General features: G+C 45.0%; 2 protein-coding genes across 2 annotated transcripts; one reads left to right on the top strand and one right to left on the bottom strand.

The window, feature by feature from the left end:
- Positions 1-3685: 3685 nt before the first annotated feature.
- Positions 3686-10578, top strand: GRPEL1 (GrpE like 1, mitochondrial). The gene is made up of 4 exons (XM_090035540.1): positions 3686-3833; positions 5048-5213; positions 7902-7983; positions 9614-10578. The coding sequence occupies exons 1-4, from the start codon at positions 3772-3774 to the stop codon at positions 9958-9960; spliced, it is 657 nt and encodes a 218-aa protein (XP_089891666.1). The 5' UTR covers positions 3686-3771; the 3' UTR covers positions 9961-10578.
- A 2042-nt stretch (positions 10579-12620) lies between these two features.
- On the bottom strand, positions 12621-21724 carry TADA2B (transcriptional adaptor 2B). Its single transcript, XM_090035538.1, has 2 exons — positions 21452-21724; positions 12621-18363 (listed from the first exon to the last, which is right to left on the bottom strand). Exons 1-2 carry the CDS (start codon positions 21719-21721, stop codon positions 17371-17373), a joined length of 1263 nt encoding a protein of 420 aa, XP_089891664.1. The 5' UTR covers positions 21722-21724; the 3' UTR covers positions 12621-17370.
- Between the last annotated feature and the right edge of the window lie 153 nt (positions 21725-21877).

Raw genomic sequence — 21877 nt, forward strand, 5'->3', positions numbered from 1 at the left:
CTGTTCTTCTTGTGGGCTTTTGTTGACAGCAAGGAAAACTGCAACAAAATCACTTTCACTGTGAAGCTCTAAAAAATCTTAATTTGACTTGAAAACATATTTACTCACAGAAAGCTTTTGAACTACCCATTCAGTTTGCAAGTCCCACATGTAGGACTTAACTCATATAGGAGACTATTAGACTAATGCAGTGTGTTTTCAACCTTTTTAAACTCAAGGCATCCCTCAATAGAGTTGAGGTATGTCTAAACAGACTCAAGGGACCTCTCAGAAAATCCCAGCACTTGGTTTTCACACTTTTTTTTTACTACAGCAGAGAACTCCTAAAGACCCCAGCAGGTCTGGATGTTTTTAACACTATGGATTCCTATTTGAAATCTCCAGCTTTATCTTGTGATTCACATCTTTATAATTAACAGTGCTAACATTGCATGGCACCACCACACCCGGGCTGAGAACCACTGGTCTAATGTTTGTTTCTCAGCCATGGATCACACCTGCCAGCAGCAGACAGCTCAGCTGGTTCAGCTCAATCCTGTAAGGATTCTTGTGCTATCAATCAATTAGTAGTAGGAACAACTTTCAGAGGTGGTAATACCACAATTTTAAGAACAGAGGGAGGGAGGGAGGGTGAGCAAAAGAGCTGAAGAGGAAGTTACATGCAGAAGGTGTCAGGAGAAAATGACAGGCACAAAGAATAGGAAGGGTATAATGGCTGCCTGAACCTTTTAAAAATAGGACAGTAATTTCCCCAGGAAACATTTTAAAATGCATTTTAAAAGGCACTGAGTCTCACCACTGAGTGCAGAAAGTCGAATTTCTTCCTGGCATTTTCCATATATCTTCCTTTATAGCCCTTCTCTATTCACTCCATACCCACCTCAACCTTGCTTCAATATTATCAGCATGTTTTTCAAACCCTGCAAGGTTTTTCTTAAGTAGTGGCAAAGAAAAAATATGAAAGTCAATGGTATCTTTGAAGGAATAACATCACACCATAATATTCATGCTCATAATGTGACATGAAAAAGCTAAGTGCCCCAACACTATTTACAACTACCAATGTGAGAAATCAAAGTCTTAACATCAGCTTTTTCTATTGTCAGAGAGCTTTTCAATAGAATCCAGTATCTTCTAAATCAGGGGTTGCCAACCTGCAGACAGGTGCCACAAGTGGCATAGGCAGCCTCTGAATGTGGCACACAGCAGAATAGGGAGGGGCCAGGCAGGACAGAGAGCAGAAGAGCAGGCAGGGGAAAGCGATCTGAGTGACACCCTGGAAGGGTATGGGGCCATTTTGTGGATCACTTACAGAAGGTTCGCCCTTCACTCTTCCACATCGACCTATGCTAAAAATCCATTTCCCAGTAACACGGGAGCTCTTGTGCCCAGTAATTTGATGATAGAGCTAATCAAAATGTTTCTGCTACATTTTTCTTCTAGATACAGGATTTGTCATAACTCACAAGGTCATTGGCGCATTGTGTTAAATAGCCTGCCTCATATAGAGGCCAGAAAGTGAGGTTTCAGACACGTAGCTGCTATCCAAAGGAAACCTATGCTGAAGACCTTGTAAACTCTGAACAAATTTGCCCAAAGGCAGCAAGGCCCTTGATTCTGTAGCACCCTCGTGTGACAGGCTGGAAAATCTGCAGCAATTTTGGATATACTGTAAGGCAGGTTCTTTTAACATACTAATATGATCAGAATAACACTGAATTTGGTACAAGTTACTGAACTCCTTTTACCATTCCAGCCATTTTTCAATGTAGTTCAGATTTTGTTTGGACAGTACATAAGTGCAGATAGGAGGTGTCAGGCTGTAGGTGGTTATTTTGGCACCTGTGAAGGCATGGAAGTCACTCTGAGATAAATCCATTACTGTTGATGTCCTTCTCAAAACACAACAGTCACTTTGTTGACAGTTACTAACTCAGAAAAATATCACTGTGCAGTTTGCCCCCTGACTCAGGCAGACAACATCTCATGGGCTCACACCAATGGTGCTTAACCTACCGGGCTGCCTGAGTGACACAGGACTGGTCTGTGGGCCTGCTTCCTTGTGTGGGGTAAATCTGTGGGCCAGATCCCATGAAGAATTGGTACACGAGTGCAATCTGGTGCTTCAAATCTGGCCACAGAGTGACCCCATGCACTGGATCTGGCTACAGAACAAATCCTGTGCTGGCCTGACACCATGCGCTGGTCTGGCTGTGGTGTGAACCTGCACACTGATATATTCCAACGCATAAAACTGTGTCCTCTGGCGCTGCATGGGTCCAGAAATGTGGCTTTGGGAAAACAGTGGCAGTGTTAAGGACTACAGGCCACAGGCCGAACACCACTGGTTAAGACTGTTCAGGTCTGGAAGGTCTATTCAGGCCAGACCTGTAATTCTCAGCCAGGCTGCCATGACACCCTGGAGAGGCATGAGCTCCTTTTAAGGGTACCATGCAATATTGGCACTGTTAGGTAAATAAAAACCTATATGATTCACACAATAAACCCAGAGATTTCAAATAGAAACCTGCAATGCCAGAAACATTCTGACCTGTTGTGGTCTTTCTGAGTTCCTTGCAAAGGAGTTGTATTGCATTTTCATAATCAAACCCCTACCCCCACAAACAAACCCAGTGAAATCTAAAAACTGCCATTTTCCTAGTGGTTGCCTTGAGTCTAAAAAGGTTGAGAACCATGACGGTAGCAGGGAAATCCTTTGTGACACCCTGAAAGGAGCTGTTTGCAGGAAAAATGAAGTCTCTCATAGTTTAAGGTAGCCAGTGCCCGATGGTACTGGTGACAAAATTACCCGGTTTTCTCACATACTTGCACCCCCCAAAATAAAACATGTATCTTGTTTTTGGAAGGCAGAAGGTAGAAAAAAATATTAGGCCTCAGACCCTTGCAAAGGGCAGTAGTAAGTCTGTTACTTCTTTATTCCAAGTTGGAGGTGCTCAACCCTTGATGTAACCCTTAGAGCCACTGCATCTGGCCCGCAGGGGCACGGCACAGGTCAGGAAATTTGGTAGTGGGGGAGCAATCAATACTGCCACCGCTCCCCTCTGCCAAATTCCCAAGCCCTGTGTAGCAGGTTGGAGCTGGGCCGGGCTCCTTCCCCCTGCAGGGCTGGGCCACAGCCTCCCTCCTCTGCTGCTGCATCAGAGCCAGGCCACGGCCCCCTCCTGTGGCTGGATTAGAGCTGGGCAATGCCATTCCCCATACGGCCCAGTTGCCCCCACTCCCTCCCCGTGGCTGGGCACCGGATGAGGCCCACCAGCTGGATCCAGCCCACAGACAGCCAGGGCACAACCCATTCGGCCTGCTGGACAGCTCTAAGTTGCTCTTCACACGAGCTCCTGTAAATCTGGTGTAGTTTCCACCAGCAGCTCACGAGCTGCACCAGGCCTATGCTGTGGTGCAGGCTCAGCGCTGGCCGGCTCCTTTTCCACTCCGAACACGGTTTCCTCACTGAAAGCCGCACCACATTTGGGAAGGGAGGTGCGTGTGGTATGTGGGAAAATACAGTCGGTGGCCTAACCCCTCTCCCCCCGCCCGCAGCATTTCTTGCGCGCGCACCTGCGACTGTGCGGCGGGACAGGTCGCACACGTCATCGTCCGCCCTCCAGCGCCCCGCCTCCTCACGCGGTGCGGAGCAGCGGCCCCCGCCCCTCGGCTCCTGCCACTCTTCGCCTCGCCCACCCCCCAGAGAAGCGGCGTCCGCTGATTGGCCCGTGGCGAGGCCGTGACCTGGCGCAGGCGCGCGAAGGAGACATGGCGGCACGGGGCGTGCGGCTGATGTCTTTGCCGTACCCGCTGGTACGCGCCGCGCTGCGGTATGAGCCGGATCGGGATCGGGATCGGGATCCGCGCGGTGCCGCGGGCCGGGAGTGGGGTGGAGGAAGGCGGCCGGGCTGGGCTGTCCGCGCCCGAGTGGGTCTCCTGCGCCCGGGCTGCTCTGGCGCGGCTGGGCCCAGCGGGGGCGGGGAAGATGATCTGGCCACTTTGGGCCTCCGAGATTGCCTCCATCTCGGGGTCCCTGAATCCAGGAGCCTGCTGTCGGGGCTCTCGCGGGGCCGGGTCTCGTCACGAGGGTTTCGAGGCGAGTCCATTGCTGCTCCTGTCCGGCCCCTGCCACCGGCCGGCAGTTACTCCACATCTCCAGGAGGAAAATAGAGCTTGAGTGTTGCAGACTGTTGCGTTGTCACGGTCGGTTTCCTAATCTCATCTCGCAGGAAGGCGGGCCTGGTTTATCCTTCAGGCCACATGGGATGTTCCCCAATCCCTTTCAGGCATTTTCAGGTCTGATCACAGGAATTTCGAGGCTGGGGTGGCTGCTGTCCAGTTTCCAGGTTGCCTACTAGAAACGACGAAGCTGAAGTCTCGAGGGTTTTGGTCCAGGTCTTTCTTACTCAATTTTAACACGTTTGGAAATAGGTTTTTTTAAATCAAAAATAAAAATCAAACAAAAATGTGTGAGGATTTCTGGCTGGGAATGAACTGCTTCTTGATTTTCTTCCAAAAGTTTCATAGATTTCATAGACATTAGGGCTGGAAGGGACCTCATGAGATCATCAGTTCCAGCCCCCTGCCCAAGGAGCAGGAAGTCAGCTGGGGTCCAGGGTGCTGGCAGCTTCATGGCTGGGACACAATTGCAAGATTTGCTCGTGCTTCCCAGATGTGGATTGTTTGGAAGAACTGGAGGACAAAGGGACTAGATTGACTTGTATGCGTCTTCTGCTTTAGGGGCTGGAAGACTGCAGAGACTGCTGTGGGCACTACCCTGTTTTACAGTGTATGCAGAGATGCCTTCAGCTACAAACTACTGCTTAAGACTTAGTCCTGCCAACATTTGAAATGTGGTACTATTAGTAAATAAGGCATGTGCATAAGGCTGCAGGCAGAGCGGAGCCTCGGATACATGTATAATTCGTTATTGCTTTAGAGTGGGGGTTTCTCTTACTGGCAAGTAGCAAATCAAGGGTTCATTATGTCCAATAACCACGACTCTGTCTTCCAAGATTAATATAATTTTGAATGTTTATTTTAGGACATCACGGTTCCTTTGTACAGCCACACAACAGAAAAGTACTGGCCAAAACTTAGAAGAGGACCAGAGTCAGAACCAAAATGCACAGAAGACTGAACCCACCCCTGCTGAGAAGACACTAGTAGAAGATAAAGTCAAATTGGAAGAGCAACTAAAAGACATGACAGTAAGGGGCTTTTGGTGTGCACGCATTTCAGAGTTGCATAGTGCTTAGGGTCGGAAGGGACCTAAACAGATCATCAGGTCCGACCCCCTGCCCTGGGCAAGAACTGGGTCATAACACCCTGGTCAAATATCTGTCCAGCCTCCTCTTAAAGACCCCCAAGGTAGGGAGAGAGCACCACCTCCCTTGGGAGTCCATTCCAGAGTCTGGCAGCCGTAACTATAAAGTAATGTCTCCTGATGTCCAGCCTAAACTGTCTCTCCTAACAATTTGTGGGCGTTATTCCTAGTAACCTTTGGTGGTGCCTGAGGGAACACTTGTAAAAAGTATTGTTTAAGAACCATGTGGGCTGTGCAGAAGCTTGGTAAACTTATAATAATTGTCTGATTAATGAATTGCAGGCTGGATTTATCGTTGGAGTTATTCCTTTCAGTTTTGGGCTAGGCCCAAACAAGGATCTGGGGGGAATTAAAGCACCTAAATATCAAATTATGATCCAAAACACACCCATGCTTCATGCTCCCTGAATCCCAGAGACACCTAGTGTTTTTTGCTCTGTGCATTCTCTCCCAGGCTCAGGAACTAGGTATGTATGTCAACTGGAGCTTGACTGAGATCCAGTCACTAGGTCTGCCCCCCAGCTAAGCTCCCTGAAAGTTGTGACCCGATAGGCATGTTCTAATAATGCCCTAACATTGACAGAATTGGGCTCCCTACAAAATAAAGTAGCAGCTGCAGCCTTCTTTGAAAGGCCATGGAGGAAGGGTGTCCAGCTTTTGTATAACAGCCCACTAATGACAACATTTCTCTGGGAAATGGGAAACTTGGCTTGAAACCCACAACTCCAGACCCTCTGGTGAGTGCCCAACCACTACGCTGGAGTCATGCTTCTTCTGTGGCCCCAAACGTGTTGTGTTCTTTGTCACGGAACGGCTCAGATTGAGCAGGAAGGGTTTAGAGTAGTTAGGCTACTCTCATAATGTGGGAGATATGGGCTTGTACCTATTGGGCTAAGGAGGAAACTGAACCAAGATATCCTGCTTCCTGGGTGACTACAGTACAGTCACATCTTACGCGGGGGTTATGTTCCGAAGTTAGCGCGTATAGTTGAAATCGCTGGGCTTTGGCGCCGACCAGCCCGTGCGTGCAGTGCAACAGCTTTGCCTTGTGCACGTACTCCTTGCCCCTCATCCTCTGCTGCCTTGTCCCGCCAGGGCAGTCAGCTGAGCATGAGCCCTTCAGCCATGCCAGCGCGTGCAGGCAGTACCACGCAGCGCCGCACTACATGCCATGCCCCAGACAGCACCCGGTGGCCAGTCCCAGCAGCTGAGCGTGTATAGCTGAATTTGTGCAAGTTAAATACATGTATGATGCGACTGTACTGTACTGTGTTTAGCTGTTGTATACTGTGTCTGCTCCTTTTCTGGTAGCCATATTTAAAAGTGATCTCTGCTCACTCCTTTGAATGAAAGAGGCTGTTGCCCCTGGCTCTTAGGTTTAAGATAACTTTGGAGAAGAAAGGCCTACAGTTGTGGACAGAGGCACGTTGCCAATATTGAGTAAGGTACCAAAGCTCCAGAGGTGGGTGAAATAGTGTGCAAGTCTGTCCCTGATATTGTATACTCTACTGGCTATATAAGCCATCTTGCTGCTCAGTGCATTGGCTATTTTGAAAGTGTAGTTCAGAAGGCGTTTCAGTGCCTAAGGCAGGCTTCTAAATTCTGCTCCAGGAGCTAGGCATTTGCGTGTCTGAAGGGTTGGGGCTGCACCACCTAAGTACTTTATTGGATCTGATCTTTAGTCCATTTGCAGAACTTGGTTATCTTGCTGGGAACAAACTGCTAATAGGTTTAACAAGATTAAACTCTGGAGTTAAACCCAGCAATTTACATAACCTCAGTAAAATTGGAGGGTACTGAAGGGTGTGAAGAAGAGGGATGGTCTGGTGGGTAAAAAGAAAAGCTGGCTCTTAGGGTAAAAATCTGGTTTTTAGGTGACCATGGAGAAGTTGCTTTTTTTTTTTTCTCTGCCACAGTTTCCTAACTATAAAAATGGGATAAAACTCTTCAGTGTGTATCTTGAGGATAAATCCACTGTAAGTATCTCAATAAAATATGGTGGTGAAGCATTTTTGTTTTCAGAAACCTGAGGCCTGGGAATGCAATCCTTTGTCTTATTTTCCATTATCTTTACCTGTATCTTGGATGAATGGAATTCTTGGCCTTTTACTATTTTGATTTGCTAGTGATGCAAAAAGACAGTGCAGGGAATTTGATATATAAAGTCCTGCTAGAAGCACAAGGGGATTAGGGGAGACAGCACATTTGACATTCCCATGCTTTACATCCCTGGAGAGCACACAAACCTTCAAATGAATTCTTGCCTGGAAAGTCTCTTGAATCACTTTCTCACTCTGGACACTTAAGTAAATTGCTTAATCCTCTCTCCCTGTTTTTCACCTCTAAATGAGGCCAATACTTGCCTAATCCTTGTGAGGATTAGCCTTCATAGCCTCATTTGATGATAAATTGGTTTTGAATCCGACTCTGAAACCTATTGTTAGTAAGCATTACTTTGTTAAATTGCTGTTGGGGGTTAAAATTACTAGAATGGAAGTCCATTAAATTAATGGCAAGCAACACGGAGACTGTATGAGAATCCCTTTTGCAATGTGTTTTATTTCTTCCTCAGGATAAATATAAGAGAGCTCTGGCAGACACTGAAAACTTAAGGCAAAGAAGCCAGAAACTGGTAGAAGAGGCCAAGTTGTATGGTAGGTGGAGACTTCCTAGCTGTGCTCCTGTATTGTGAAAACGCAGTGATGCTAATATTAAAGCCAAAGCTTGTGTGTAGGGTGCCCTTAAGGATTAGTCCATCTTGGACCAATTGTGCCTTCCGTGTTGGAGGACTGTGAATGGGTGTGAGATTTGTATTCAGCTGTGTTAAAGACATTGCATTGTTATGCACGTGAGGAATTTCATGAAACATTAGGGACTGCTTTCTGTCTGAGGTTTTCCAAAGACTTCCAGCCACACAAGACTGCATAATGCTTACCAGACACCTGCATATATGTAAAATATCTTCCAAATTGTATCTGTACTTGCTGGATTTATAATGGGTTATCTGTATGGAACTGGGAAAGTTGGTGTAGCTTGTACCCTGAACTTTGCCCCTCTCCTCCATGTCACCTCACACTTGACTGAAAAAAGCAGGAAACCACAAGTATCTGAAATGTGCTTTCCTCCCAAATTTTAAGACTTTTTAAAAAAATTTGAAACACTTTAAATTTGAGGGCCTGATTTTTTTTTTTGATTTTTTTTTTTTCCCCCAACTATGTATGCCTGAGGTTTTAAAATGTGACAACACTGGCTCTTTCATTGTTTCAACCCTAAACTAGGGGAAAAATGAAAAAATTATGTGCTAACACCATACAGTGCTCTAATGTCAATTCTGGACAATCCAGTCAATGCTGAATTTTTTTCATGGTGCTGGTCGCATAAGGCTATCATTGACATTGAGGAGTGCTAGAGGCACTTAATATTTTTAAGAATTAGGCCACTTTTTTAGATGTCTGGTAGTTTGTGTGACCATTCTGGTCAAACTGTATATTAGTAGTGCTTAGCTTCTGAAAACTGTGTACAAAACAGAAGTGGTATTATTTGTAAATACTGCAGTAGCAAAAGAGAGCACGGTATGGTGTCAGTGCATAATAATTTCATTTCGTTTCCTAGCTTAGGGCTGAGAGAGTGAAAAAGACAATGTTGCCACATCTTAAATCATTAACTTTACAGTTAGTCTGAAAATAGGGTCACTTGTTTAGACTGTGAAAAAGCAAGCCTAAGTTTAAGAGCATTCAGGATACTTGTAAAATGGTAATGAACACTGAGCACTTTGATTAGAAATTCACTTTTCACAACCATGTACCTAGTATGGCTCTCAACCCAGTATGTCTCTGTTCCTAGACTAGGACTCTTTTTATTACAATAGCATCTAGGGTTCACACAAATTCTAACAACAGCTTGAGGAAAAGAAAACAGTAGTTAGCAGTGTGGCATGGTATCAAGAGATTACAGGAAGTGGGTGACAAAATCCTCAGACTTGAAGGAGTTTGCAGGAATGATTATGTCTTCTCGAACAAGCTAACATGATGTTTGGACTACGACCAGAAGAGGTTGGACAGGTGCATTAAGAGCATAAATAAATTTGGCCACCTTCAAGTTGATGTTATACTCTTGTTATAGCTACTTTCCTGTTACAAATCTCTCCCCCATGGTGGTCTGAAAAAGCTGCACAAACTAAAACTTTCTCCACAACTGTTACAACAGGCTTTCAAAAAGATGTGTCCTTTAAAGTGGACCGAGTCCCTTTTAAGAATTAATTTGATTTTCTTCACCTCTTTCTAGGGATTCAGGGATTCTGCAAGGACTTACTAGAGGTTGCTGACATTTTGGGAAAAGCAACTGAAAGTGTTCCAAAAGAGGAACTCAGAGATGAAAACCCTCACCTGAAGAGCCTGTATGAAGGTCTTGTCATGACAGAAGCACAGATTCAGAAGGTGTTCAAAAAGCATGGCCTGCTGAAACTGAATCCTGTTGGAGCCAAGTTTGATCCCTATGAGCATGAAGCATTGTTCCATGCTCCTGTGGAAGGAAAGGAGCCTGGCACCATTGCATTAGTATCAAAGGTTGGCTATAAGCTGCATGGGCGCACCCTGAGGCCTGCCTTGGTAGGTGTCGTAAAGGGACCTTAGCTGTTTAATTGGTAGACATTTAAAAATGCCATACAACTATTAAATAGATGGATAGTTTTCTTCCTCTGCATCTTCTCATCCCTGTACTTTGTGGAAGGCTTACAATTGGCCAATTGAGTTGCTACAGTGAAAAACAAAGTAAATGTTATATATTAAGTCACTTAATGGACTACAAATAATTTGAAGGGCCTACCAAGAACATTTTAGATTGCATTTCATACTTCAGGAGAGAGCCTACAAGAACCATTATGTCACCTTGCATTTTGGATATATTTTATCTGTTATAATTGTAGCCACTGAAAGTGTGTTAATGACAAACAGAATGTATCCACAGAAAGAGTCAGAGCACTATTTATAGTGAAAGCAGCCTTCAGACTCTCTGCATCTTCTTTTGTATTGTATTTCCTAATATTGAAGTGGGCGCCAGCTCTCTGCAAGTGTCCATCAACTTCCATGAGTCAGCGATGTTCATCTACTACTGTCTCTGCTGGTCAGGAACTATTTCTCTGTATTGTCTCATATTCCACGAGTGGGTTGATTTCTCTTAACAGCAGACAGTGCAACCTTTTGAGAAATCTCATCTATTTAGAAGATGGTAAATAAAATGCAGTGGATACCGGACTCCCTCTGTGGCCTTTTATGCACCTCTTCATATTCTGTAGGAATTAAACTCTACTCAAGAGAACCATTAATATTTGTATGGCATTGAAGCAGCTAAAAATAATTTATCCAGACTCTGGATTTTTGATTTAATACAATATAAATTGGTTTAAACAATCTTATGCTGTTCTTGTAATTTTAAAGATCACAGTCAATTTGTTGTGCTGTTTTATTTGCAACTACTTGGAAGGTCACAATTGCAAACTGACAAAGATTCAGTATTTAAAAGCAAGTTTGGCACCTGTTCCTTTTTTTTTAAATAATATGAATGCATTATCTGTACTAATCACTGTTGTTAAAAAGTAACTGGATCAAACAAACAAAAGACCTGCTCCATTTACATTCCTTAGTAAAATTTGCTGTCCCATAACACTGTTTCTAGCAAAAACCATACAGGGCTGGTTAACTTCTGTTATTTGTTTAAGGCAGGGGCAGGCAATTATTTTGGGCAGAGGGCCCCTTACTGAGTTTTGGCAAGCCATCGAGGGCTGCATGATAGGCAGCCGGGGTAGATAAATATTAATATTCTAAATTTTTTAGGGGCCCTGTGGGCCAGATCCAGGCTGGATTTTGCCCACCTCTGGTTTAAGGTCTGCCAACTTCTGAGTGGCTGGGGCTCCCTTCTCACCCCCACCATACAATATATGGATTGTATGCGGTGTCATGTGGACCTCTCCTGAGGCATATAGTGCTTCCCATTTGGAGGCTGGACTCAATGAGCTTCTGAGGTCCCTTCCAGCCCTAATGTCTGAAATCCTATGTGGGGGCCTTAGGTCCCCCCAGGACCAGAAGGCAGCAAAAGCTGGAGGAGGGAAGAGGAGCCTGGAGTTCCTAGCAGCAGTGCCAGAAAAACAATGGGGCAGTGGCACAGATTGGGAGCCTGGCAGTTAGGCATCCCTAGTTTATGTAATAGCTTCACTATGCCAGATTGGAAACAGGATCAGCAGCATCTGATAAACAGAATATTCATTTAGTTCTTGCTTGTGCTATTTGTGCGCCTGTAAAACGTTAGCTTGTTGAACAGCTGATAAGAATGCAGCCATTATGCTGTAGAATGGGGCAGCCAACCTGTAGGATGGGTGTAGTCTGTAAGGCAGTAGTATAGTGGCAGATACAGAGAGCACAGGACAGGAAGCTGAAGGCAAAGCATCAGATTAGAGAAGGGACTGGAGTGTCATTTGAGGAAAGCATGGGAATAATTAGTGGTGCACTTGCCAAAAAGGCTGGTCTCCACTGCTACAGAAGATCTCCCCTCAAGCCCAAAACCTCTTCGGTTTCCATCTCTGGTAAAACCTTTAGACACTAACAGGAGTAGTTAGGACAAGGTTGAATGCTCTTAGCCTTTTCCCCATTTCCAATATTTGGTCTTGGATTGAGGTATGAAGATGTTGCCTCTAATTTTTATTTAGTAGTTTATTACTGGATTACCAAAAGAGTGTTGAGCAAATACCTAGCTCAAGTGCTAGTGGCAGAGGAAAACTTAAACTGAGTGGGTCAGCTCATGATGGGCACTACTGCAACTTACTTCAGGCCCTCATCTAGTTGAATTGCAATAGCAAAGGTGTTCCCCACTTGCCTTATTGTCACTCATATGGTTTTCAACTATCCAATTTAAAAAATAAAACTGAGACATCTTTATTTTTGGAAGAGGAAAGGTAGAAAGCTTGCTTTCTTTATGTTACTGCTCTGTTAGCCAACAGATGCTGCCATTTCTAGCTGTTCAGTGAATAAATCATCATTAGGTGGTTATATACTTGTTCTGGTGTCTGTTCTGGTTGAAGACATTTACCACTCCAGAGAATATAGCATTGGTAAAAACAAAACAAAGGACATATTTTATAACAGCATGTCAGAGTTTTAACAGTAAAAATATTAAGATGACTTTCACAGCTCTGTATCAAGTTCCCAAAAAAGTACACATTTGGCTTTGAGAATTCTATAAGGAGGCGTGAACACAGTGGTAGATGTGTACTAAGAAATAACACAAACATCAAAATAGGATTGCTGGGGCTCTTACCAAGCCTAGATACTCACTTCTCTCTGGTAAATTTTACTGGGCACCACTGGGTTCAGGTAGATGCAAGAACAATCATGTTTGCCTTATACAAATGGAAAGGTGTAAATATGAAGCTAGAGAAAATCATGGCAACTCCTGTGATTTGGATAGACTCTTTGGGACAAACAGAACAGTTATCACTGAAATAAGATGCTACATGTAACAGAAGAGAAGATTGGCACCTTCTTACTCAGCAGACGCATGTTGTATGTCTCTTTCCAACTTACCCTACTTGAAGAATAGCTAAGGCAATATTATTTCATTTCTAAGTATATTGACTTATCCTTACTATAAAGAGAGCCAGTAGCTGAAGTGTACGTTCACTCAAAGAGTTGGAGAGCATTAATTATGACACTAACAAAAAAGGAGCTCTCAAAGTCGTTCCTAGTTGAGAAAAAAGTTATAGTTTGCTTTTTTTGAAGCTACTAGTCTTTGTAACAAAGTTGTGTACATCCCTAAAGTAGCTGTTGTTTTATTGAGGCATCTGTCTGAGAATACAAAACAGGTGAGGGCTACTGGGGGAAAGAGACCCACCCAGGAAAGAAAGGCAGGGTGAACTTGCTAACATCTGGCACACTTCCACCAGGAGCAGTTCTGAAGTTATATTTGACAGTAGTTCTGATACTTTTATTAAACATGCCAACACAGAACTCATGTGGCAAAACAAAGCTTCAAGTTCCATATTGATATTCCCCCTGGGAACAAAACTTACACTTGCTTTCTTCTCCCTTAGAGAAACAGGCAACTAAATCTGATACAGAACAATCTCTGGAACTTGACTGTCTTTATCATGTCACCCAAGTGGCTTGTGCCCTTCCTCCCCCAGAGAAAGAATTCACAGCACTTGCATTTCTAGGAATCCAAGCATCTCTCTTTAACACAGGCTACATCACTATTCAAATCAATAATTGAAAGAAACTTTATTAAATGTAAAAGATCAGCTGTATACAATGGGAAAATGTCTGTTAAAATGCTGTGTGCGCACACCATGACCATTCATTAGTTTCTACATGATTGCAGCATAGGCAGTGGTGCATGTGAGGCAGTTGCACCAGTATATAAAATTTAAAGGAGGCTGATGTTCCCTTTTTTAATAAAGGGAAATCTGATGAACTAAGTATGCTCATCAGGCATCTTCCTTCACAGTATTTTAAAACGGTTATAGCTTAAAAGCAGCTGGGGCACATGCAAAAAGCATCTTGTAAGAACTTCAGTAAACCAAAAGGTAAAGTAAAGCCAGTTACAAGTACAAAGAAATTTGCTGCAGCAGCCACACAAAAGGATAATGGCAGAGTGCTTAGCTTGTATTGATTCACAAGGCAGTTTATGAGCAGTGACTCATGCAGGCCCACTATGACAGTTCCAGCACTTTGCTTGGACATCAGCAGAAGTGGCAAAGGTTTTTTTTTTATTCCAGCACACTACAGTTACAAGCCCTCCAGCAGCAAGAAGGGTTAAAAAAAAAAAAAATCAATTAGTACACACTTGCAGAAGGAAGGTGAATGCTCCCTTGTTATTGCACAAGCTGCTATTTTTTGTAAGGCTTCATTGGGACTGGATTGATCAGAGGAGCATGGTTTAAGTAGGCATCACCACCTCTGCTTGCAACACCAGGTCAGGCTGCACCACCTTCTAGACTCACTTAAACTCAATAAGGAGGTCTCCAGTGGGCAAATCAAGTACATTTAAAGTGTGTAAAAACAGTTGCCTTCATCATAAAGTTAGCAACATGTACATCAAGATGTTAATATAGCACATGAGAAGTAGTACAGATAAATACAGGGTAGGAACTCTTTTTGCCATATTATTTTCATTTCCCCTGCAAGCAGGAGAAGCAGCATAGTTTCAATCAGTTGCTGAGATTAGGGTAACTGTGCCTCAATGTTAAAAAAGTGAGAGGAGCTCAGTCATACAAAGAACACTTGGAATAACTGACCAGTTCCATGAGACCACACAGAACTGTATTTCCTCTTAGTGCAAGTCAAAGGAGAGCTGACACTGAGACACTGCTTCTAAGGAAGCCCTTTTTAGATGATTCACTGAAGCAAATGCTCTTGCTCCTTAAATTTGCTTGCAAGGTTAAAATAAATATTGATATCCATCATTTCATACATTAAAAATACTTTATTTTACATTCATTCTGATGTTCAATAAGTTATGTCTAGCACCAAAGAAAACGTCTTTTGGAAGGGCTGAGGAATTAAGAAACTACAAAGTGTTAATGCAGAAGAGTCGATTTATACAATGTTTAAATGACTCGCAGCAGTGCCTAGAAGTCTGATTCCTTTAAGTTATCCATCAGATGGGCTTTAGAGTATTGCTTCAGTTAAACCCACTACTAGTGCCAGAGCACCTTGGAAGTATAAAAATTATATAGATTTAAAAACTTACATGAAGTACTCAAGGACTTATACTGAGGGTTCTGAATACTTAATGCAAGATTGGTGGTTTGGCACCCAGGTAACAGGCTGGGGGAAAGAACTAACCATGTAACTCCAGTGCTGTGTTTCAGGATAGAGAGTGCTTGAAGTGTCCTCCCTTTTCCCTAGGAATAGGGAATAGGAACTTGGTATGGTTTCTGGTACTGATCTTCTTACATATTCTTTGCCCAGGGGATGAAGGCTTTTCTGAAAGCTACTAAGCAAGCTGCAGTCAATCAAACTGCTGCTGGAAGAGTGAGAAAGAAGATTTTGTCCTAAATATTTTACAGGCCATTTTACAGTTAAGCCAAACAGCCTTCCACAGCTGAGGCCCTTGCTCTTCTGCAAGAATGTCCTATCACAGGTTGAGAAGACAAAGGCACCATTATTTTTCTTGAAATGCTGACTTTATACTTGTACCCTTTCCATATTCAAACCCAGGTAATGCTGTATTGGTAATATTGTACCCTGACAACTAACAATGCTCAGAATTACACCTGTGCTGTATTATGAAGTCTGATGGTTACTTCACACACCTCTGCATGAAATGCCACAAGATATTTTGACTGATTAGAAAACCTGTGTGTGCAATGAAACACCACTTCTCAGACCACTTGCCTTCCAAAGGCAAACTGGCCGACTGTTCAGGGCCACCCAGGAAATAAAGCCACAAGGAGCTGTAAGAGAGATGACCAGCACATGATATCCCTGCAAAGTTCAGGGAAATCCAACTGTCACCAAGTTGCTGGTGTATTCAAGCAACTCCAACATAAGAGTTGAAGAGTATAAATCCTGCTGCCGATCTCTCTTGGAACTTGACCAATGGGAATAACCTTTTGTTGACTGAGTACACATAATCTACTAGTTAGGGAGAAAAACTGGGCGACTTACAAACACCTCGCTCAATCTGAAGCCCTTAAAAAAAATAAATAAATATAAAAAAAAAAAAAAGCCATCAACAGAACCCAAGGCTGGTAAAGTCACATTCAGTGACATTACATTAAAGCAGCTCGGATACAGAATTCTGCTACCAACTACAGTGAAGATCTTCAGAGAATTTTAAGCTAAGTGTTCAAAAGCAATTGCAATGTAAAGCCTCTAATAGCTCAGTCACAGTTTCATGTTTTGAGACAGCTTTAGCTGCACACTATGAAATACTTCCACAGTTTGTGATCACAATGGTCTGCAACAGAATTACATGAAAAAGATTCAGTTTGGAAAATATCTCTCTGGACCAGTTAGGATCCAAAGAAGAGGCAGGGTAGAAAGGTAAAAGTGGACTCTTTCTACTCATGGAGTTGCCTGGGCGGCAAAGCACTTATTTAACTCCTGCCCAAGGCTCACAGTAGCTTCACTGAGATCAGGTGCAGACAAGGTCCTGAAGCAGTGCACTCCACTCTCCTTGCTAATACCTCCTTTCCGGACAGCCATATCCACTCAAGTAGTTCAAATCCCAAGGTTTCTATTTGCAGAACAGTGGATAGCATAGCTGCTTTGTAACCCTGCAACTTTGCTACTGCAGTGGCTGACAGTCAATGCCAAGAGAAACCCTGGAGTTAGTCTGCTGAGGAACATGAAGGCTATTCATCAACAAAACAAGTGACCAGAGGTAACTTATCTACCACATTTGTACTTACCCAATCCCCGTTCTTGGGTCATCTAACTTCCCTGCTTTTTCTTCACATCCTGACACCACTTTGCTACAATATAGACCCTGGTTAATGAGGAAGAAGGTGCTGGAAGCAAAGCAACATTCACAAAACTCCAAGCTTTAAATGTTCTGTGCTTCAGAGCATAAGATTTTTGCAAGTGTCACTTTGCTGCCAGCACTCTGAGGGGAGTGCAACACAAGAAGACAGGCTCCCACTAGGTGGGATGTCCCCCCTCCCGCCCTAAGAAGAGCGGGTGCTGCACCAACAATCCTTTTGGCCAACAATAAGGAGTAAACAGCTACACCAGGCTTGGTCTAAACCCATGCGAAAAGATCCATTACAACAGTGTACCAAAACCAATTAGATCTGATGTACTCATCTACTGTCCATATTTAAAGGGCAAATATTTCTTCTTAAAGTATTGACTTTAAGATCACACAAGGAGTTACAGGTTAGTATTTTCCATGATCCATTGCAAAGAGTCCCTCTAGACTGAGAGCTGTAAATACTCGTTTTACAGGAGAAATCCAATCCTGGGGAAAGCGAAAAAAAGTAATGGAGTCCTGTAGCCCACGGTGAGCCTTTTGTTCATGGGGACGGGGGCGTTCAGTTCAGACAGGTTTTATGAGGCATCCCTGGATATCCAACCACTTTCTGTTAGAAAGTTTAAAATCCTTTTCTTTAGTACCTTATCTAGGTTACTGGGAAGGCGACTTTTTGAAGGAATTCCTTGTCTTTTTTGAAGATGGTCTTTAATTATTATAGTTTTCACAGTCACATAACGTGCTGGACTTAGATTCAAAGAGCTGCAGAGCACCTTCTCTCTGTCTGACAAGAGTTCAAAGTCCGGCAGGTTTTCAATTGCAGCAAATTCACCATCTTTGCCATCTTCCTTTCCTCTCTTGGAACTGGCAATGTTTTTATTCTCCTTCCTTTTCTCCCGTTTGTGTCTAGCTGCCTCATACTCTGCTGACTCCTCCATCTTGGTGATCCCATTTCGACGGTAGCGCTGCAGCTCTCGAATCTTTGCTCGCAGTATCCTCTCCTTGTGCATGTTCTCAAAGAAGTCTTCAAACTCCTTACAGGACATGAATTGATACAGGGGCCTCAGTTTTAGCCTCAACTCCTTTTCTTCTTTTGTGATCTTGCGTTTTGGAGCCTTTTCCTTGTCCTTTTTATCCTTCCCCAGAAAGGCAGGGACCAAGTTATAATCTCGTGCAATATTTTTTCGCCGTTGTCTCTCCTTAAGCTTTCTTACATACATATCCACATGAGCTCTTTTTAATTCTATTTCCACATCATCATCATCATAGTTCACTGAAAGGCCACTGATCAGCGTCTCAGCATCTTGGTCATACTCAATCTCATAGTCATCCCGAAGTGGCATGTACCCCAGCTGCTGCTGCTCTGCCACTGATATGTCCAAAGGTGGGAGAGGGGTGGTCAAGCTAGGAGAAAGTGGGCCACCGCTGGGGCAGGTGTGATCAGTCACTCTGTTGGGGATGGTGTCAGGGATGCAGGCTTTTCCAAGGTTACCATGGATATACATGCTTACATAGTGTTCCATCACTTCCTGGGGAGTTCGAGATGCTCCAACATGAGCAGCCATATCCTCCTAGAAAAAGAACAAAGTCAGAGATCACTGATGGTCTGATCATTTCTGAGTTATGCCCAGTGTCACAGACCAGACCTGCATTATCCACACAAACATCCAGCTTTAGATGGCAAGACTACCCAAACTCCTATAATTTTTTTTAAGTTTCCTCCTACACAAGCAAGCAAAAATTTTCATAAGCATATGCAGACAGGTAATTCACCTATCATTCAAAGAGCTATTGTGTCAACATTTAGAGACCAAAGTCGAGAATTAAAATATAAACAGGCATTTTACTCCAAAAGTAGTACTCCCTGCAGACTCGGAACCAATAACCCCAAACGTAATTTTGGTTTTGCTCAATTGGTTATAAATACATTTTTATAAAAAGACACAGGTGAAGGGAGAGGGGAAATCAGTACTTAAAATTCTTTCACAAGAATATTTTTATTTAAGTAAATAACTACACTCAAAAGTAAGTATTTAAGGGGTTCTGGCTCTGTTATGTAGTAACAATTTAATTCACGTATCATAATGAAAGAGACGTTTTTCTACATTGCACCTAAACAAGAAAAGAATTTGTTATCAGAGGGTAACAGGATGTTGAGAGGGCAAGAAATGACCTGACAAGAATAGCGCACTGGAGAAAAACTCAGAATGCGGTCACAACACAAAGAAAATAAGGAAGAAAGAATGGAGGACATTAGATGTGCAGCACCCCTCGGGTTTTTGGGAGAGGATACATTTTTAAACTCAAATGTCTAAAAAAGTCAGATCCTGTTGTCAAAGCTCCTTGAAAAACCTAATGTATTCATGTTATACAAGTACAAGGGGAGTTGTAGTGCGGGATGATTAAGTCCTCACACCATTTCTATCTTACCTAGTTCAGTTTTCTCCTCTTCTTTACATTAGAAGACAAGGCTAGACAACACACACACCCAATGCAACAACTGGCTGACAAAAAAGAACAAATCAACAAACAATGATAAAACTTCCATTACTAGGTATCTAAATTAAATGGAAGAGCTTTCGACGCCACAGTGCTGTGCTTGTATCTTAAATCAGCTAACACTGCATGGCATGTAGCTAGATCAGACTACACAGAAGGATGTTGCTCTGGCACTGCAGTCCTGCAGAGATGTCCCTCGCTCCCCTCCCCCACAACCCTGATCAACAATGAAACAGTTGACATCAACTTTGCAAGTGCTAACATCTTGAGTTAACATTTCCTGCACAGGAGCTGCTACTTTGTTTTTTGAAGACTCAGAAAGACAACAGGACATCATCTCCCATTCACTTGGTTTTCCTTCATCTGACATCACGTTCAGAAATACACAAAACCCTGTAGCAAAACACTTGAACCTTGTTTGCTGAGCTCCAAATAACTGTTCTTAAACACTGGCATTTTAAGAACTGACTCAAACATAAAACTGCAGAACAAAAAATCATCCACAGGTTGTATTATGTTAAATATGGTCAAGCAGGGACTACAGAGTCTCATCCCATTACCTGGATTATCTTTAAATCCTATGGCTTTGCTGTTCCTGCCATCTCCTTTACCTCTCTCAGCACTACCCACTCTCCCTTCTTCTCCTCTGTCTTTAAATTACATGCAACCCTGATTTGGCTAGCCCAGGCACAACTACCCTGTCTTCTGCCTGACTCCAGGATAACATGCCTGATTACCTCCCACCTGAATAAGCTAGAAACCTAGCACTCCCCCACCTCTGCCTCAGCATAAAGACCTTAGGCTCTGCCAAAGCTCAGTCTCCTGAGCCAAGGTGGACACACAGCACTTCACTTGGGCATCACACCAACATCTGCTGCCCACCACAGCCAGAAAGCAGCTCACTACATGAACTGCAGAGAGACATGAGCCTGGCAGCTGTCAAGAGAACAGATGCAAACGAAGCAGCAGCATGGACAGCACAGGCAGGCTGGAGGCATCAGAAAGAAGCATCCGACTTTTGGAAGCTGGGGCAAAGTCAGTACCTGACAACAAAGGCTCTGGTGCTGGAAATGGCCAAGCTTTCTATAAGCCCTTGTGGTGCAAGATGCAGGGGTGGGGGAGGGCAGGAAGGAGGCAGCAGCGGGGGCAGCAGGGTCTGCAACACCATGGTGACAAGGACCGGGGACTTTGCCAAGAGGTTAAATAGACTGGTAGATGGTTTGGGTAGAATCAATCACAATCATGGAGTAGGGGTGGAAGGGACCTCCAGAGCTCATCTAGTGCAACCCTCTGCCTGAGGCACAATCATCCCTATCCAAAGTATCCCATACAACCTATAATCTAAGCCAGGGGTCAGCAACATTTTCGGGCAGCGTGCCACAAACCCTTTCTGGACTTGTAAGATGTTGGCGTGCCAGGAGCAGACGGCAGAAGAGCCGCAAGGGGTCCGATCCTTCTTACAGCAGCGCAATCCCAGTCCCTCCTCTGCTGTCTGTCCTGAGACGCACACGCACTGCTGCTGACACCGAGCTGGACAGGAGCTCTGCAGACCTGGGTGCAGCTGCTCGCAGCCTCCCCACCGCCTGCTGTGAGCAGCCTTGGCTCCACGGTGGGTAGCCCTGAACCCAGCCTGGCTGGCAGGCAGCCGGGAGACTGAAAGCAGCCGTCTGCAGAGCCCCAAACCGGGTGGTGCACGTGCATCTCAGGCTGGACAGTGGGGAAAGGGCTGAGGCTGCCGCAAGAAGGATCAGGCCCCTTGCAGCTCCCCTACAGCCGACCCCAAGGGCCAAACAAAATGTCTTCATGTGCCACACACCACAGACCTGACACTCAGCGCAGGCACCTGCCTTACAAACCTACAAAAAAAGACTGGCTGGGGTTACAGCTACCCAGAGCAGGGGGGCTGCACCTGATGATCCTGCCCTATGCGTGTGCAGACTGGTGACAACAGGCGCAAGTCAGTCAGGGGAACCACCACCCGCTCCCGTGGAGGGTGACATCTCCCCCAGAGAAAGGGGGCACTCCCCCGACACCGGGAGCGGTGCCCTCCTGACCCCCCGAGGAAGAGGCCGGCTTAGGCTGGGCGGCCGCTCCCGCTCCCGCCGCTCCCGCTCCCCTCCCGGGCGACGCTGCGGGAGCGGCTCCCGGCCGCGTCCTTACCCAGTTGCCGAAGCCGTACTGCTCGATGGCGTCGAGCAACAGCTGCTCCTCCCGGCTGCTCCAGCCGCCCTCGGCCTCGGCGCCCCACAGCGTGAAGCGGCCGCCGTCCACCAGCTGGTAGCCGTGCCATCGGCGGTGCGGCCCGATCTCGGCGCCGGCCGAGAAGCAGTCCGGGCACAGCTCGATGTCGGCGCACTCGGTGCAGCGGAAGCGCAGGGAGCTCACCTCGGCCAGGCAGTACACGCAGTACTTCTTCCCCAGCTCCGCCATCTTCCCCCGCCCCGCCCCACATTGCGCACGCGCCGCCCCGCCCCCACCAATGGTCGCGCGCCCCGGGGGCGGGGCCACGCCGCGGCCGCCCAATGAGCGCCAGGGGGGCCTGCTCCGCCCTCTCCAATCCCGCCGGGGCGGCGGGGCGGGGCGACA

Source organism: Crocodylus siamensis, chromosome 2 (genome assembly GCF_052110815.1).
Source record: "Crocodylus siamensis isolate JL-2025a chromosome 2, ASM5211081v1, whole genome shotgun sequence".
Lineage (NCBI taxonomy): Eukaryota > Metazoa > Chordata > Crocodylia > Crocodylidae > Crocodylus > Crocodylus siamensis.

Excerpts from the sequence above, each read along its gene's own strand:
- GRPEL1 (XM_090035540.1), top strand. The coding sequence starts at position 3,772 with ATGGCGGCACGGGGCGTGCGGCTGATGTCTTTGCCGTACCCGCTGGTA. Across the intron at positions 3,834-5,047 it reads CTGGTACGCGCCGCGCTGCG|GACATCACGGTTCCTTTGTA; the intron begins GTATGAGCCGGA and ends TGTTTATTTTAG. Across the intron at positions 7,984-9,613 it reads AGAAGAGGCCAAGTTGTATG|GGATTCAGGGATTCTGCAAG; the intron begins GTAGGTGGAGAC and ends ACCTCTTTCTAG.
- TADA2B (XM_090035538.1), bottom strand. The coding sequence starts at position 21,721 with ATGGCGGAGCTGGGGAAGAAGTACTGCGTGTACTGCCTGGCCGAGGTG. Across the intron at positions 18,364-21,451 it reads AGTACGGCTTCGGCAACTGG|GAGGATATGGCTGCTCATGT; the intron begins GTAAGGACGCGG and ends TTCTTTTTCTAG.